At 37.6% G+C, this 16,024-nt stretch overlaps 1 protein-coding gene across 1 annotated transcript in view; it reads right to left on the bottom strand.

Moving 5' to 3' along the window:
• COL24A1 (collagen type XXIV alpha 1 chain) overlaps window positions 1-16,024 on the bottom strand; it is a 147,748-nt gene that overhangs the window by 63,369 nt on the left and 68,355 nt on the right. Inside the window, 5 exon segments of the mRNA XM_055815621.1 lie at window positions 758-802; window positions 1,890-1,943; window positions 7,427-7,471; window positions 8,799-8,852; window positions 13,328-13,381. Of these exon segments, the coding sequence (XP_055671596.1) occupies window positions 758-802; window positions 1,890-1,943; window positions 7,427-7,471; window positions 8,799-8,852; window positions 13,328-13,381 (252 nt within the window).

The following is a 16,024-nucleotide window of genomic DNA, read 5'->3' as shown; positions in this document are numbered from 1 at the left end:
TTAACAGTAAGCTGGAGTCACAGATGTTTAGATTAATTGGAAACAGTCTACAGGAGAGTAAGTGTGACTTCAATTATCTAAAAAACATGGAAAGCTAACTGAATTGGGACTGTTTAGCTTGAAAGAAAGAATCAAGGCGGCAAGCAATAACAACGATCATTTGTAAAATGCTGTTTCCAGCAGAAGGGAGTCAGGTTACACAATTGGAAGAACTTTTTAAAAATAAAGTTAGAAAAGCCCTGGGCTGCTTGCAGGTCACAAAGCCTTCATTCTTGAAGCTTTTTAATAACTGTCTAGCTAAATATTTGTCAGGAATGATATAAAGATAACTGATACTGCATAGGCAGTAGAGGATGAACTATATGTCACCTCAAGGTCACTTTGAGCTCTGCAATTTTATGGAGGGTAGACAGAACAAGTCTGCAAATACATCTCAGGCGAAACATAGCCTCTTGAACAATTTAACTGGAAGCAGCTCACTTGTTCACTTACTTGAACGAGCTTTGGAAGATCCCTATAACTACCTGCAAATATTCATTCAACCTATTAGGAAGGAAGCAGCGTTAATTCTGGAAAATGCTTGAAATGGGGAATTTCTTTAAACAGTATGATTCTGAAAGACTACAAAGGTACAGCCAACACACCACAGCTTCAAAGCAAGGCAAACTTAATCAGAAAGTTACTGCAACAAATTACTCTTTCACACTCAAATAAACATAGAATTAAAAATAAAACCAGAAAAAGAATTCAAGCTTACTGCTTCCCCCGTATTTCCAAGGTTTCCTTGGTCTCCTTGTTCTCCCTGTTAAATGCAGAAAACAGATGATGTAGTTCATTAGAAAAGTAATTTCTTTCATATGTGTATACTGAAGTCCTCTGTTTTCCTAGGAGCCTCTCTTTATTTTCTAAATTTCATCTTTCAATTTCTACTTTAAGAGCTAAAATTAAGCAACCAGCAAAAACTTAATTTTGTCAGTGGTAATTTTGATTTCGTAAAAAGATGCCCTAATGTATTTAGGACTTGGCCACAAAAATGAAAACTATGTATTAAGGGCTCACTAAATACATTGTCAGCAAATACTATAAATGAATGATTCAGTTTTTATTGAAATACTCCTTTCAGAACATTACCTTTATTATTTCATAACTGCTTCAAAAGGAAATGTTACCTGTACACAGTATTGATAACTTCAGTTTTGTTATGAAATATTAGGAAAATTGACATTTGAATGACATTTTAACAAACTTCTCCCCCTCTCCCCAAAAGCTTGGAACTGGCATTAAGTACTAGATGAATTCATTCTGTTCTTAGTAACGCTACAAGTCATGTTATGTGTAACTCCAGAACATTTTGCTACGCATTTTACAAGTGGAAGCTGGGTGTATATGAACTATTGATTATCTGGCTACGACTATAATCTCAGTGACCTGTTGAACAGCAGTTTGGGTACTGTTTACTCACACTGCAACTCAGCACTAAGAAACCTTTACCTGTTGCTGCAAGCTCCTCTTTCTTAAACCACAGCACTTCATCTCAGCACCCCTCACAGCCCTGAAACCCTGCCAGTGCAGTAACTGCCCATGGTCCCTTGTTGTGCCCAGGCCCAGCCACCATCACATCCATGGGCAGCTAGATCTCATTTTAGCAGGTGCTGTTACTTGCTCACACATCCCTGTCTCCTAGAGATGCACAACTTCATTTTTTCCAAAATGGGACCTTGCAAGAAAGCAGAATCACTGGTATGATATACCAGAATATACTGGTATGATTATATGGAAGCATGTGTACTCATATCCTTTCACTGGCATGCCACTGTATATAGCAGCGTATAACTGCACACAGTTGATACTCCAAACACATTTTATTTCATACATAAAACACCACTTACCTTTAAGCCTTCCAGTCCAGGATCACCTACATAACCTTTCTGTCCTGGCTTTCCCTAAAATAAAGATTAGGAGAAAATATTGTAAACCTTATATTTTTAAAAAATAATTTAATCCTAATTTTTGTATTTATCAAAATATGTGCACTGAAAAATGTACAGTTTAGTAATGTTTAATACCAACATTTGCTTCAAATGTATTTATAAATCTACATCTGAAAATACACTGTTGATTATTGCAGCAAATACTAGCATAGTAAGCAGAATCTGTATTAACTCTTACAGCAGTTAATATTGAGAAAAACTAGTCACAATCCAAGAATCAAACACATTTCAATTTACAAAACATATTAAGGAGACAAAGAAAAGGCAAAGTCATGTTCTCTTTTGGCTAATTCCAGCAGAATAGGGACTCACACTAACAGAATTTGATGTTTAGACTTCAGGAACTGGTGTCATAACTGTCCTTCCTCAACCACACAAAATCAGGTCAAATATCCTCTCCTCTTTGTTCATCAAATTGAGTATTTCAAGCCTCATCTCTCCACTAGCATTTTGCTGCTGATAGATCTTGTTGCTTTGATACCCTGCTAATAACATATTGTTACCTGGAAGAAATACAGCAACATCAGAGCAGGAGGCCATGGAGTAACGAGATCTTTAAGGCATTTTATAACATCCCTCCCTCCCTCTATTGTCACTCACACAGACCCACAAAGACATAAAACCCAGAATGCTTTTCTCCTGAACCATCAATTAGATGGTTGTAACTTAATTATGTCTCACTTTTAGGAGGTAGTTTTCTCTCCAGGTGTACTTTACTTCCTCTATGACATAAAACATGGCCTAATCCTTCGGTTATCTGAACAGCATTGCCCTGCCTAGACAAACTTTCCCCATCTGCTCAGAGGCAAAGACCCTAGTCCAAAAGTAAAGGTCCAATGGACTGGATCTGGCTCTTGAGCAAGTTGCTAATGAGACTGCTGGAGCTTGACAACTGCAGAAAGAAAATCAATATTTTAATGATTTAGTATCAAAAAGATGCAGATTTCTGCTAAAAGGAAATGATCAGCTGCTGTTCCAGCAGACTGAGTAACTGCAATCACAGGACTGTGTAATGAGCTTTCCTTTTCCACATCGGCTGTTCTGAGACAAGAACAACTAAAGCAACAGGTAACAAACAGACTTCTTCAAAAAAAGATGGGATTTTTCCATTTGGCATTTTTGCTCTGGCTGCTCTGTGCCTGTCTTTCAGAGCACAATGTATGTGAGAGTTTCTGGGCATCTGAGAAAATCTCTGTGTGACTTAACATTCTATTTCCTTAGTAGGTTCCATGATATCTTATATTAATCCCTTTTTATCTCTCTCATTCCCTGCTTGCCTGAGTGATTTCATTTTGCCCTTCAAGTTCTAACAAATATCACTGCTTTAGAAACATGTTTTTGTTTTTACCAATGGATTAAAACATGGCACAGCCAGGAATGCAGGGAGAAAAGACTGCAAAGAGAAGTTCTGAGAAACCCAAATAAAGCAAGTCATATCTTTCCACAAGGCTTAGCAAAGAACAAGTGATTGGCTTCTGCAGATTACTGCATGCTGTTTAACTACTTTGCTGCAAAGAACCTTGATGCCTTTCCAGAGAGCAAGACTGCAACATAAAAAAAATGTTTAAAACAAAATTCACTGAAAGAAAACTAGTGGCCACTATTAACTACCTTGATAGCTTTAGTCCTATCAAAACTGAATTGGAGTTACAACTTTTAGATGTTTCTTGGCTGTAGTACCCCAGCTATGTACTAGCTGCAAAGGATGCACAACAGATGGAACTTCATCAGAAAACAGAACAAGTGGATTTAACTGGTAAAGCAATCTGAAACATACAGATTTGGCTTTAAACAGAAATGCAATACAACTGTAAATTACACAATGCAGGAAAAGCCACTGACAGAAAGTTAAAGTAAGGATGACTGCTTTTCTGCTTGCAAACCCCTAAGAAGATTACTCTTCCAGGGCAGGGTAATCCCAAAGGAAATACCCGTTTCCTAAAATAATGGCTGAAAGTTCTGTCCTTCCCTTTCAGAAAACAGCAACCACCTGTACTTCCTTTCAGCTCATCATGGGTTCATACAGGTATGTGTATTTTAATATAATAATCTCCCACTATCATTCTATTCCCATCCTTCCATAAGCTCCTCACATGCCTTCAGCCCACAGGAAGATATATGCCACCTTCGGAAAACACTTCACTGGGGGAGCGGGAGCAGCTTTGGGAGCACTTTTCTCTGTCTTCAGGAGGAACTGATCACCTTATGATTATGTAAATACCAGCTTTTGTTTTACCCATGTATCTTAGAAAGGAATCAACTCACAAATTCTGTTTTAAACCAGAATGTAAAAAGCAATCTTCCTCGTTCTAAAGGTCTTTTCTGCTCCAGCAATAAAGATTAATAAAAAATGCACCAATGCTTGTACTGGCTGAGCTACATTGACAGTTACAGTATTAACATTTGGACAGCCTTTGAAAAAGAGAGTTAGGTGGGAAGAAACTGAATAAACACAGTCACTTCTTTAATGTGGCATCTACTGTATTTTCACAGGACAAATAAATACTAAAAAAAGCCAACAAACCAGCATATTTTTTTATTTAGAAGGATTAATTTAAGAGAATGTAAGTATTTGACTTTGGAATAGAGTAAGTGGGAAGGTTTGCAAAGGAATGAATGAAAAATCAAATCGTGAGATCAAAACCATCTTCCTAAATTCAAACAGGCTGAGCTCTGTGGAACCTGACATATATTCCGAGTAAGCTGGGAAACATCCTCAGAGTTTTGGCTCCAGTTGTCTTAGAGACATGGGAATTCTTTTTCAAGCTAGGACCTGAGAACCAGAGTGTAGGTTCGTATTCACCTGCTGTTCCAGTAGAAGATGATGTATGTTGCTGGGGGTTTTTTGGTCTCATGCATATTTTTTAAAGCAAATATTAAAAACAAGGGCAGGGGGTGAGAAAAATGGAGATTTATGGCTGCCTGCTTGGCGCATGCCTAAAGCTGAACACTGACCTGAAAGCTACACAGTAGAAGAGATCAGGGATTCCAGAAGCACTAGAAACCTGTCCAAGAGAAAACTAGAACAGTTTCATAAGAATAATCAAAGGTTTACAATATATCACCTACAGGGATACTTTACCCAGTTTAAAGAAACCCTAAGAAAGTCAGGCTAACGGCGGCTGAAAAGAGGACTAACCTATTAACCATGCCTACAAAGCAAGTGTGTAGGACAGGAGGCAAGGTGGTAGTGAGAAAGAGACAGGAAAAACTTTGAGATAGAATGGGTCTAGACAGTAGAAAAACTGTCTGTAAAACATGCAAAGGGCTGAAGCAGATTACCAAGGAGAATGAAGAATCTCCACTCCTGGAAGCTGCAAAAACCAAGTTAGAGAGACATCTGTCAGCTAAAGGTGTAGCCGACAGCTGATGGCACCTAGGGGCTACGCGTGGCCAGACCACTTCTTCAGGTCCCTTGAAAAGACCTCCCCTGCCCCCATGGCTATTTAATTAGTATAGTGACAACACAGTTTTCATAGAATTTATTTTTAGATGCAGCATTTAATACTTTAAACTCCTTTCATGGACAATGGAAAAAAAGCCTATGTAAATCCAATGAATGTGAAACTGCAATCAAGCAAGCATAATTTTAAAAGACAGATGTTCAGCAGCTTCCTGACTCAGTCCTGCCAAACTATATCAGATTTAACAACTTCGTGATAGGGACTGTCTCTCTCCACCAATGTAATCACAGAGCATAAGTTACAAGCAGGAGTGAAGAAATAAGGACAAGCAGAGATGGAAGCAGAGTTCAGAGCAGCAGTGCAAACAAGTTGGCCTGGAGCTCTGAAAAAGCTGGAGCCAACAGAAGCTGTAGAATCCAGGCGAGAGCAGATGGGCCCAGGGACAAGGGAGGAAAACAAGCAGGGCTCTCCATCAAGCAAAATTCCCATCTCCCCTACACCTCTCATTTCAGAAGGAGACGTTAGCCAGCAAGCTACTAAAAAAATGTCTGGAGACAGCAACCCTGGGCCCACCTCAGATCCCCACATTCTTGTTCAACCACTGCTTGTGAGCGAGAGAAGCCAGGGAGGCATAAGACATGCCAGTGGTGTACACATTTCCCATTGAGAGAAAACAAAACCAAAATAATTTAGGTCAAACTGACCCATAATAGATCACCAATATTTCAGTTTGCTAGGTTACACAGAAATTTTTCCTGTTGGGTCATTCTGACACCAGCTGATGGTGGCCTGTGCATGCCCAGCGATACAGAGAATGTGAAGGTAGGTGTCTCATTGCCCGTGAGTCACCTGCTGCAGCATCTTCTTTTCCAATTGCCACAGCACAACATGGGAGATGCTGTCCAGCCATGAAGCCCTGCCCAAGAAGGAGACTCGGAGTATGATGCAGCCAAAATAAAAATTTCCATGAGGCTCTTGGCAGAAGCTCAGGCAGATTAAATTGAGTATTAAACTGAGTCACAAAGTGTTTTGAAATTCTGTTCAATTTTTTGCATGTTTTTCTCAGCTGAAGAGAAAGATTTTTGGATGTGGTGGGGTTGGGGGTTGGGGGTTTTTTTTGTGTGTGTTTTTGGGTTTGGCTTTTTTTTTCTTTCACCTAATCATGTGGAAAATAAGCAGGTTAATATTATTTCTAACAGAAAGCAAACTCCCAGCTTTGAAAAGCTAATGAACAGGAAAAATGACATAGGAATATATCCACTCTAGAATCAGGAAAAAATACAGGAGGCGGCTTTCCTAAGTTCACGCAAGAAATGCAAAGTTATCTGAAATGGAGACCAAGCCAGGGATTATACCACACATAAGAAAATCAAGTAACAGCAGAAGATCATATTGCTTTCAATAAACTTAGTGATACTCCTGTAGTCTTTAGTGCAGGCTAGTATTTATTTTTACCTTAGATCTTTTCTAAAAATAAGCTTCAAGTCCACTGAAATACTCTTAGACACTAGTACATTTTTATAACTAACAAAATTGATTGTTAGTTTTGGACTGTTTAGAACATTCAGCACAAACAGCATTGTGACATTCCAGCTTTACTGTTCTCAACAACTGTCTACCAGATCAGTTTGAAAATGATTTCTTAAAGCATCCGTCCTTTATATTTCTCCCTGTCAGCCAAGTCTTAGGGTAGGTTCTTCCTCAATATAAATATTTTGACATATCAGCTGGTTGAGTTCCTAGGAAGTGCCTACTGGTTTCATCTATCTCAAAGAAGCATGATAAGCAGTTCGTTACTGACTCTTTCCTTTTCAAAAATTTTATTTTGTGCACCACGGCTGTGATTTCCTTTCAAATCCTTTGTATACAAAATGATTTCTCCTCCCAGACTTCGCTTTGAGCACATGCTGAGGAAAGAGACGTATTTATTTAGGAGATGCCATTTTAACACAGTCACTTCTTACAGCAGATGTACCTTTTAAAGCAGTACTTCTGCTGAAAAATAGCCCTAACAAAATTACTTATACTTACTCTTGGGCCGACTCCTCCAATAGGTCCAGCTGGTCCTACTTCTCCCTAAAAGAAATCAAGACTTCAATAATCTTGATGCCAAGTCTAGCTTTGAAAAAGAAAATCTGCAGATAACTGTTCATATTTATCATATTAAATCTGCTTCATATGTGTTTATATATGTCCAAGTCTGACAGAAACACTTTAAGAGAGACTAATCTGATTTCAGACAAATTCATTAGCCAGAAAGCCATGCCCTATGTAGCCAGTAGATGCAGGCAGAAAAGCTGTGAAACTCTCAATAGCAATATTTTCACATTTTTGAGTAGGGAGAGACTCAGAAATGATGGGTCAACCTCTCTGTCTGCCCTGCAGGTACTCTATTTTAGCAATTCGTGACACGACTATAAAAGCAGTAGAAACATTCCTGCTTTTCTCTTCCATATTATTATGGCACAGCCACCAAGTTAGCCAAGCCATTTTGCCAGGGTTTATCCTTACCCTTTCTCAGGGATGGAGGGAGGCTGGCGGTCAGGCTTGTCAGGTGTGTAAGAGAAGAAATACTGTGACACTATGCCTGTACTGCGCAGTGCACTGATATAATTATGCATGATGAGGAACTGCAGTGTTAACTCTTCAGGGTTCACTCACTACCCAATTATATTAGAACATGGATTTGTATCAATGCCATGCCAGGACATCATGTTGTGATCATTTTAAGCTTTAGTGATCCTCTTAAATATGGAAGATTTCCCCCAAGTTTTGGAGGAAATGATACACAGCCTTGTCAATTACAAGTGATAGGAAAGAGGAATTAAGTAATCCTATCTGCAGCTTCCTGGCTTCTAACTAAACAGATCACGTTAGATTTTACTCACTCACAATCTGTCATGGAAGCCTACAAATAAGCTACATAAAAGTCTAGAGGTCTATCACCAAAACCAATGATTAAATTATTTCAAATTTATTACTTTTAGTGAAAAAGACATGAGTTCTATTTTAAGATGATGAATTCAGAATACTAAATAAATCTATAAGATTAAGAGCTGCTTTCCTCCCCCTTTCAGTTAACAGTGGTCTAACTGTTTACTTAAGTGTTTCTAGGACCCTGTAATTAAACTGATATATGGTTTCTATTTCCATACCACCCCCTACCTCCCATCTCCCCAGTTTAACTAAATGAACCACACCTGACTCTGGACACATTATTTGAGATTCCACAGAAATAACTAAAATAAACCACGTAATGGATGCACAGCCCCATAAAGCTGCTAAACCCTCTTTGGCATACTTGTCAAAACCTAACTATGGTTGTCTAACCCTCTGCTCCTCACAACTTTTTCTTTTAAACATAGACATCTAATCTCTTGATTGGATAATTTTTCCATCTTACCTGAACTCCTTTGGGGCCTTGTGGCCCTGGAGGCCCTCGGTCACCCAGAAGTCCCTAAACATTCAAACAAACACAGTGAGAACTTGTATCAACTAACCATGAGGTTGGTCTAGCTTCTCTCCTCTTACAAACCTGGGCAGAAATGCAAAACTGAGGAAGCAGACCTCATTTCTTACCAGTGTTCTTAGGATTTCCCTTAGGAAGCCATGAGAAGATACAGCAGAATTTTACTATCTGCTGGAAACCTGAGCATCTTACAGAATTCTACCACATAGATTTTTCGGAAGCTTTTTTCTTTTGTCTTTTTGAAAAGGAAATAAGAAAATATTGGAGCTTGCAAAAGAACAGTTCCCGTGTTTTGAAGATGTAAAGCTTGCCTTCATATTAAGATTAAAGCAGAACCAATGTAACTCTTCTAGATCTTTAGATTTAGATTCAGGTAGCCTTTAGCATAAACACGTGATGACAACATTGCAATGGAAATGAACTACGAAGTGTATTTAGAATACTAGCTTGTCCAAAACTACTTGTAAATTGCAGCCCTTACGTTTCTGTCAGGATTATATTCAGCTTCCCAGAGATAAAGCACCTTATCTTCTGCCAACTCTGAGTTATCATGACTTCTCACACCAACATTTTCAAAACTTTGTTAAAATGACTTTGCAGCTAGCAGTGTGTCAAAAATCTCGGTCATCCCAATTACAATGGTAGTAATTGGGAAAAGCACTTGATCTGGCGTAGGACAAAAAAAAATAATAATCTCTGTAAACATATTATTAATGTTCTGGGAAAGCTAAGCTTCACATTATCAGATAAAGCAACAAGAACAAAAACTGCCCTTTAGAAGAGATATGATTAGCCTCTGAAGAAAGCAACGGTGGAAAAGTTCCAAGTGTAAGCCCTATTAATTGCTTACTAATGAAGCTGAAGTCTAGACAGAAGGTGCAGGCATTGGTCCAGTAACAGTTTACTTAGCACACGAAGTAAAATGGAACTGAAAACAGAACAGGCCACCTCAAGGTACTGAGTTTCATCAAAGAGCCCATCAGTCTGGGGAGGACTGGGGTGTACTGCTGTTTGACATAGCACCACAAAAGTGACAGGACGGCTTTTAGTAGCACTACGTAAGTAATAATCTTATGTAGTTGGCCATGAAATTTTTTCATTGACAGAACTGTTAGTAAAGCACATTAGGAGATACAGCTTTCGGTACTATGCAATTGCACAGTGGAAATGTTAGCAACACTGCTACTGTACACACTCTTCCACTGCACTTAACTGGATCTGGAAAAAAGTCCCAGACTGAAAATGAACATTAAGACTAAATGAAGTTTCCATCTCCCCTTTGAGGTTTCAGGCAACAAACAGAAAATGAAGGTAGTCATTACACATGTCCCAAAGTGTCTGGAAAAAAACAGGGGAGTCAGCAAATGGGGGTATCCTGTATTTCACATACATAACTTCCCAGTTGACTATCCCTTCCAGAAGTGGTGAAACTCCTAATAACCATTTCTATTAATCGTGTTATCCAAACAAACATAAGTGAGCACAGGAAGGAAGTTCTCAACCACTTCCATGGTACAACACACACTGCTGGAAAAACTGCAGCTGTAGTCAGCATATTCTGATCATCTTTTCCCGTCAGTTTTCTCTGTTACAGAGCATAAATACTTGCAAGAATAACATATGAAATAAACTAAACTATTCCAGAACATCTTAAAAACAATCTTATTCCCCTTTTTTAAAATGTGTTTTGGGGTTGGTTTGTTTGGTTTCGGTTGTTGTTTTTTTTTTTTTTTAAAGTAGTGGTGGATCAAGATCAAACACCTTCTAAAATATTGTTTCCAAGCAGAGTAATGTGCTGTAGACCAAATTATGTAATGAATCCTTTGAACGGTATTTTAGAGAGGTCAGACTTGCCAATTACTGCACTAATTTAGGGAAAATTGACAATCCAGAACTTCTACTGGTATGTAAAGATGGCTCATCACACTCACAGGGCCTAAACTCTTCACCAAGAGGTTGAATTTCTCCCACACCAACTGCTAAAATATAAAGCTTACCCTACATTCTTGTCTTTTAAAATAGGTATATAAACAAAAGCATGAAAAAACCAGCAGCACTGTGAGAACAGTTTTCTAAGAATAAAAGCTGGAGGAATTTTTTTAAAACTGCAGTCAACACAAGACTGCTGGGAATCCTGAAAGCCAAACATTTCCAGTGTTATGCAGCCCTTCTCCCTTCGTACTTTGTGTAAGAATTCTTTCAGTTTAGTAAGCCATCAGTTCTCCCTGATTAAAGCAGGCTGTCTAAGCCTTTGGTCTCTGAGACCAAATGTGCTGGAGACCACTGAATCTTGTTCAGCTATGCAATTCCTGTGTCATAAGTATATATAGAAAGTAATACAGAGTCTTAAGCTTTGTGAGCTACCTTTTAGTACTTTTTTTGCTGGAATCTGTGAAAAGGTAAGAGATAAGTAATGTATATAATTAAACATCAACCCACTTCTAACAATAACATCTAATTTAACACTTTGGATATAATGTGGAATATCATCATCTCACTTAGTGAAGAAACTGGGCAGTAGGGATTAGATTTCAGTTACATCATTCATGTACAAATTTGGAGGATTAAATCTGATCTGCAGTTCAAGAACTGCTGTATTTCTCTTCTATTTCCCCTAGACCCTAGACACAGTGTTGCATCAAAATATTTTTTTAAGTGCCCTGGTTAATTCACAAACACAGGAGCAATTGCCACTGCAATGGCTGGATAAAACTCGTTCGTATAAGGCTGCTAACATTATATATACATAAAAACAAGTTAGCAAAGCAATAAATCAGAACTGAAGAAAAAGCCCACACTTGCCTCTGGAAATGTATATTAACTGCTCCCCAGTTTGCCACATCAGATAATGAGTTCTCAGCCTTCCTAGCAAATTCATCTCTGGGCTATTTTGGGACGAGGCTCTTGACACAGTATGTCAAGAAAGGTATGAGATGCAGAAAAGATTGGCAATTTGAGATGTTCTCAAGAATGATTAACTTTGGCATGGAGTGATTGTTGGTCTTGCAGGTACAAATAATACTGTATCTTTGAATTATTTACTGGTCCCTGTCTTACATTTTCTTGAGTAGTCTGCCACAGAATCTCACAATTCTGTTGATGGGAAATCTTGTAAGTTCCATCACTGTTTTTTCATAGTCAACTTGCATGTTCTGTCCTTGGACAAATGATATTGTTGGTCTTGCACAGTTCTTTTGCCTCACCAATTTCTGCTCTCTGGTTTACTTAGCAAGCTCAAAAAGGCCCTTCATTTGGTGGGAAAAATAAACTGCCTCTCAGAATACAGTCATTCAAGTATCCTTTTCAGCATCTAGTCCCACCTGATTGAGTCCTTCTGGAATACAAATGCCCAGAACTGTGTGTGCTACTTAGATAAAGTTTTGTTGTGCTTTGTGCAGTGGCATTAACAAGACACCTTGCCTTATGTGTTCTAGAATTTCACGTAATTTCTAACTGCCTTATTGTGCTTTTATTTCAGAGAGATCTGGGATCTGGCGCTGTCTTGCCAGTTGTGAAGCTCGAAGTTTACTGTAGGATTTATTGGTTTAGTCCTTGCATGCATCAGCCTGGAGTAACAGTAGTGGAATGAACTAGTACAAAGTGCAGTTTTTAAGAACATCTAAAGATGCTCAACCTCATTTCACATACAAATTCCATTCCATCATACTTGTGCCTATTTATCAGTGAAAAAACAATATAAGAATAGTCCCAAGACTTGTGAGTGAGGAACTTAATTGGTACTTGTCTTTCAACAACAAGTAGTCAATATTTAGATATTATTCAATATCTTCAATAGATATCAAATCTTCCTCTGGGTTAATTTCTGAGCCACCTGCACTTTTTGTACTAGTCTCTACCTTTTCCATTTTAAACAAAAATTTCCCATATGTGATTTTATCCAAAGATTTATTGAAAACTCTATACATGTGAATTATTGCCTAAGCTGGTCTAAAATATTAGTCTACTGACAAGCAGAGGCTACATTAATCTGGCACAGTAATTTTTTGGTAGAAAAAATAATACATATAATAATAATGGATAAAATTTATCCATCTTTTAATCTGGCTTGTGAATTTTACCATTTTTTCTATACCTTTAGCTACCATTTTTTCAAATTTTTTTTTTTTTTAATTCTGTATTACTCAGTTGAGACCTATAGAGAACTGCATGTATTTATTTAAATATAGGTTAAATATATGTCACTTTCTAGCTCCGTAGTGTTTTCTCCAAATTTCCTTGCACTTGCCATAATATGCTTCCATCTAACACAGTAATTACCTTCATAACTGCATGGAGAGCATTAAACACTAGATTAACTTCCTGATATAAATACCTGAGGCAAAGAATCTGCATTTTGACAGTAAGATTATCTTCTTATAATGCCAGTGTCCATCTCTCAGAGCTTTTCCTCAAAGATTTATACTGGTTTTTGTTATTCAGAATAAGTTTCCCTATAATCTTACCTTAGGACCTTCAGGGCCATTTAATCCAGGTACACCAATATCTCCTGGAAAACCCTAAAGAAATCATACAAACAAATGATTTACAGAGTAGGAACATTTCCAATGTACTTGTTTTGATTCTGTTCATTCATTTAACAAACCTGAATCACAGAAACAAGAAATAAATTTGTTCTGCCATCCCCAAAATGTCAAAATCCATTAAGTTTCCTTGAAAGGACTTGGAAAAGTGACAGATTTTAGGCAGCATTCATTAAACTCAATTTCGCAGATGTCAGTATTGGTTTCATTTCTCTTAGCGTAAGACTTTTTATCCACTGAGCAACATTTGAAATTAAATCACTGGATTGGTATTGATGCACAAAAAACCCCCACAAAGTAGCCAGCACCATGTTCTGTACTTATGAATTCAAATATTTTTAAAAAGAAAAGCTTAGAGCGCCGCTGAAGCCCTTTAATCCTTGGCCACACTTTAAGGACGAGATCACTGCAAGATTAAGAAAAGGGTAGAACGCCTTTTGCCTCCAAATCAGCAGGTGCTAATCCAGGTCTGGCTGGCAGTAAGTGAAGGTCACCAGCATGTATTATTATTCTGAATAAGACTTTGTGAAATAGTGTATGGCATAGGTCCAGCTGCTGGTAAAGAAAAGATGAATATGGAAAGGAAATTAATTACCTAAAATTATCACCCCAAGCCATCTGTCCAGTAGGCACTGAGTGGGACACCATGAGGATGCCTGCGTCAGAGGAATCCAGTGCTACAACTAGAACACTTTATAAGTAATGACTGTGTTTTAAGGAAACAAAAATGATGCAGCTAAGTCTTATGCAACACAGTAGTGAGTTAACTTTCATAAACATCTGGTGAAGGAATGTAATCTTTATATTTGTAGGATAAAGTAAAGCACTGGTAATTGACTCTAGTTAGCACACGGCTTGCTCAGTCCCCTGCCAAGACAGTATTGGATTTTGTTATTTTTTATAAATTTCATTAAATCCTTCCTATTTCATTAAATCTTGCCTATCTAAAAATAGAAAAGTCTGTCACTGAAAAGTTCTTCCTCTGAGAAAAATATTATTACTACCTCTGCGCATATCCATTGCCTAACACTAGTAAAAACAAGTTTCCTTCTTCCTTAACAAAAAAATTGTTGCAGATTCAAAATTATAAATATCACTCTTTGCATGCATACTTTCCCAATAATGGAAATTAAAGCATCATATATCTTCAGAACAATTTATATAGCTTCTCATAAAGAACTTCCAGCACAAAATTCTCTCTGACACCCTTCCATACTAATGCAGGCTAATACATATCATCATTGAAGTTTCAACAGTCACTTTTTGTGTTCTCTAAGCAGGGAAGAGGTATTAAAAAATTTGCCTCACTAAGTGAATAAAAGTTGGCCATACTCTATTATTCCAGAACACCTGACCTTCATATACAGGTAACGATAATTTCTAATGGTTATTCATAATTAGATGACTTAGATGGCATTAATTAAAAAAAACAACACCAAACAAACAAAAAAAAGAAAACACCAAACAAAAAACAACTTAACAGAAAGGTAAAGAAATCATACTAAGGCAAGAAGTTTAAAAGAAAATATTATTTCAGCCTCAACTACCATATTATAATAAAATTTAAAAAGTATTTAGGGCACCACTGTTCTTACTTGTAGGGCTTTCTTCTATTTGCTTTCTATAGTCTGTTCTTAACAGGAGGCAGAGAGGCTTATGAGTAGTGATTTAGACAGAATGTAAATATTTTGTGTTATATATCAAGTAAAAAATAAATATATAAACAACATATGAAATAAAATGATTTCTTTTAAAAAAAATCAGGTTTAGCGCTGGAATGCTAAGGAATACTAAAGCAAAACACTAAAGAGGAAAAAAGAACTGATCTGAGTTTTTAGAAGAAGCGGAACAACCCTAACGCCCAGCATTTCACAGAACATCACAGTGGTAATTTCTTTTTGCCATAAAGCAGTACGAGTAGAGCTGTGCAACAACTCCAACGCGCCTCTAGGTGGCACAGAGCATATTAGTCACATGTGACCAGGGCACCCAAGCTGATACCTGAAGTACTCCCCTCAGTGTGTATCAGCCTGGATTTCTGTACGGGTCATAAGAGGATTTTTTACAAATCCTGACCACACTTAACTACTGAAATCCACTATCTATCTGAGATACACTGAAGAGTTAGGCCAATTCTTTGGAAGTTGCTAACTCATCCTTTCTTAATTTTAAATTTGCTTATTTACAGACATTAAATAGTTACCAGGTGGGCTGTTTTGCACATCTGTAAAACTTTTAACTTTCTAATGTGTGAACAAGTGCTAAATGCTGACACAGAGAAAGTTTCCCTCATGGCAATAAACATTCCAGAGAACAATCTGTCAAGAAAAATGTCTATTTAGAAAGATTCTTATATCTTGATAAGGGAATACGCCTACTTTATTTATTTGCATAAATACTTCTAGAAGGAATTCAGTGAGAACTATAAGTTGTAAGCATCGAGAAGCACTATCACAGTTAGAACAATCATGACATTTGGATACCTTTCCATGTCAGGCAGTCTTAGGATGTGAGATGGCTACTGGCCTGAGAACATCAACCCTAGCAAGGCATTTAAACATTCAAACTGAAAGTCTTCATCATTTTTGTCTTTGCCATAAAGCTGGATTTAGGCTTTTC

This window comes from Falco peregrinus, chromosome 10, assembly GCF_023634155.1.
Source record: "Falco peregrinus isolate bFalPer1 chromosome 10, bFalPer1.pri, whole genome shotgun sequence".
In the NCBI taxonomy this organism is placed as follows: Eukaryota; Metazoa; Chordata; class Aves; order Falconiformes; family Falconidae; genus Falco; species Falco peregrinus.
This window is presented reverse-complemented; position numbering and strand designations above follow the sequence as displayed.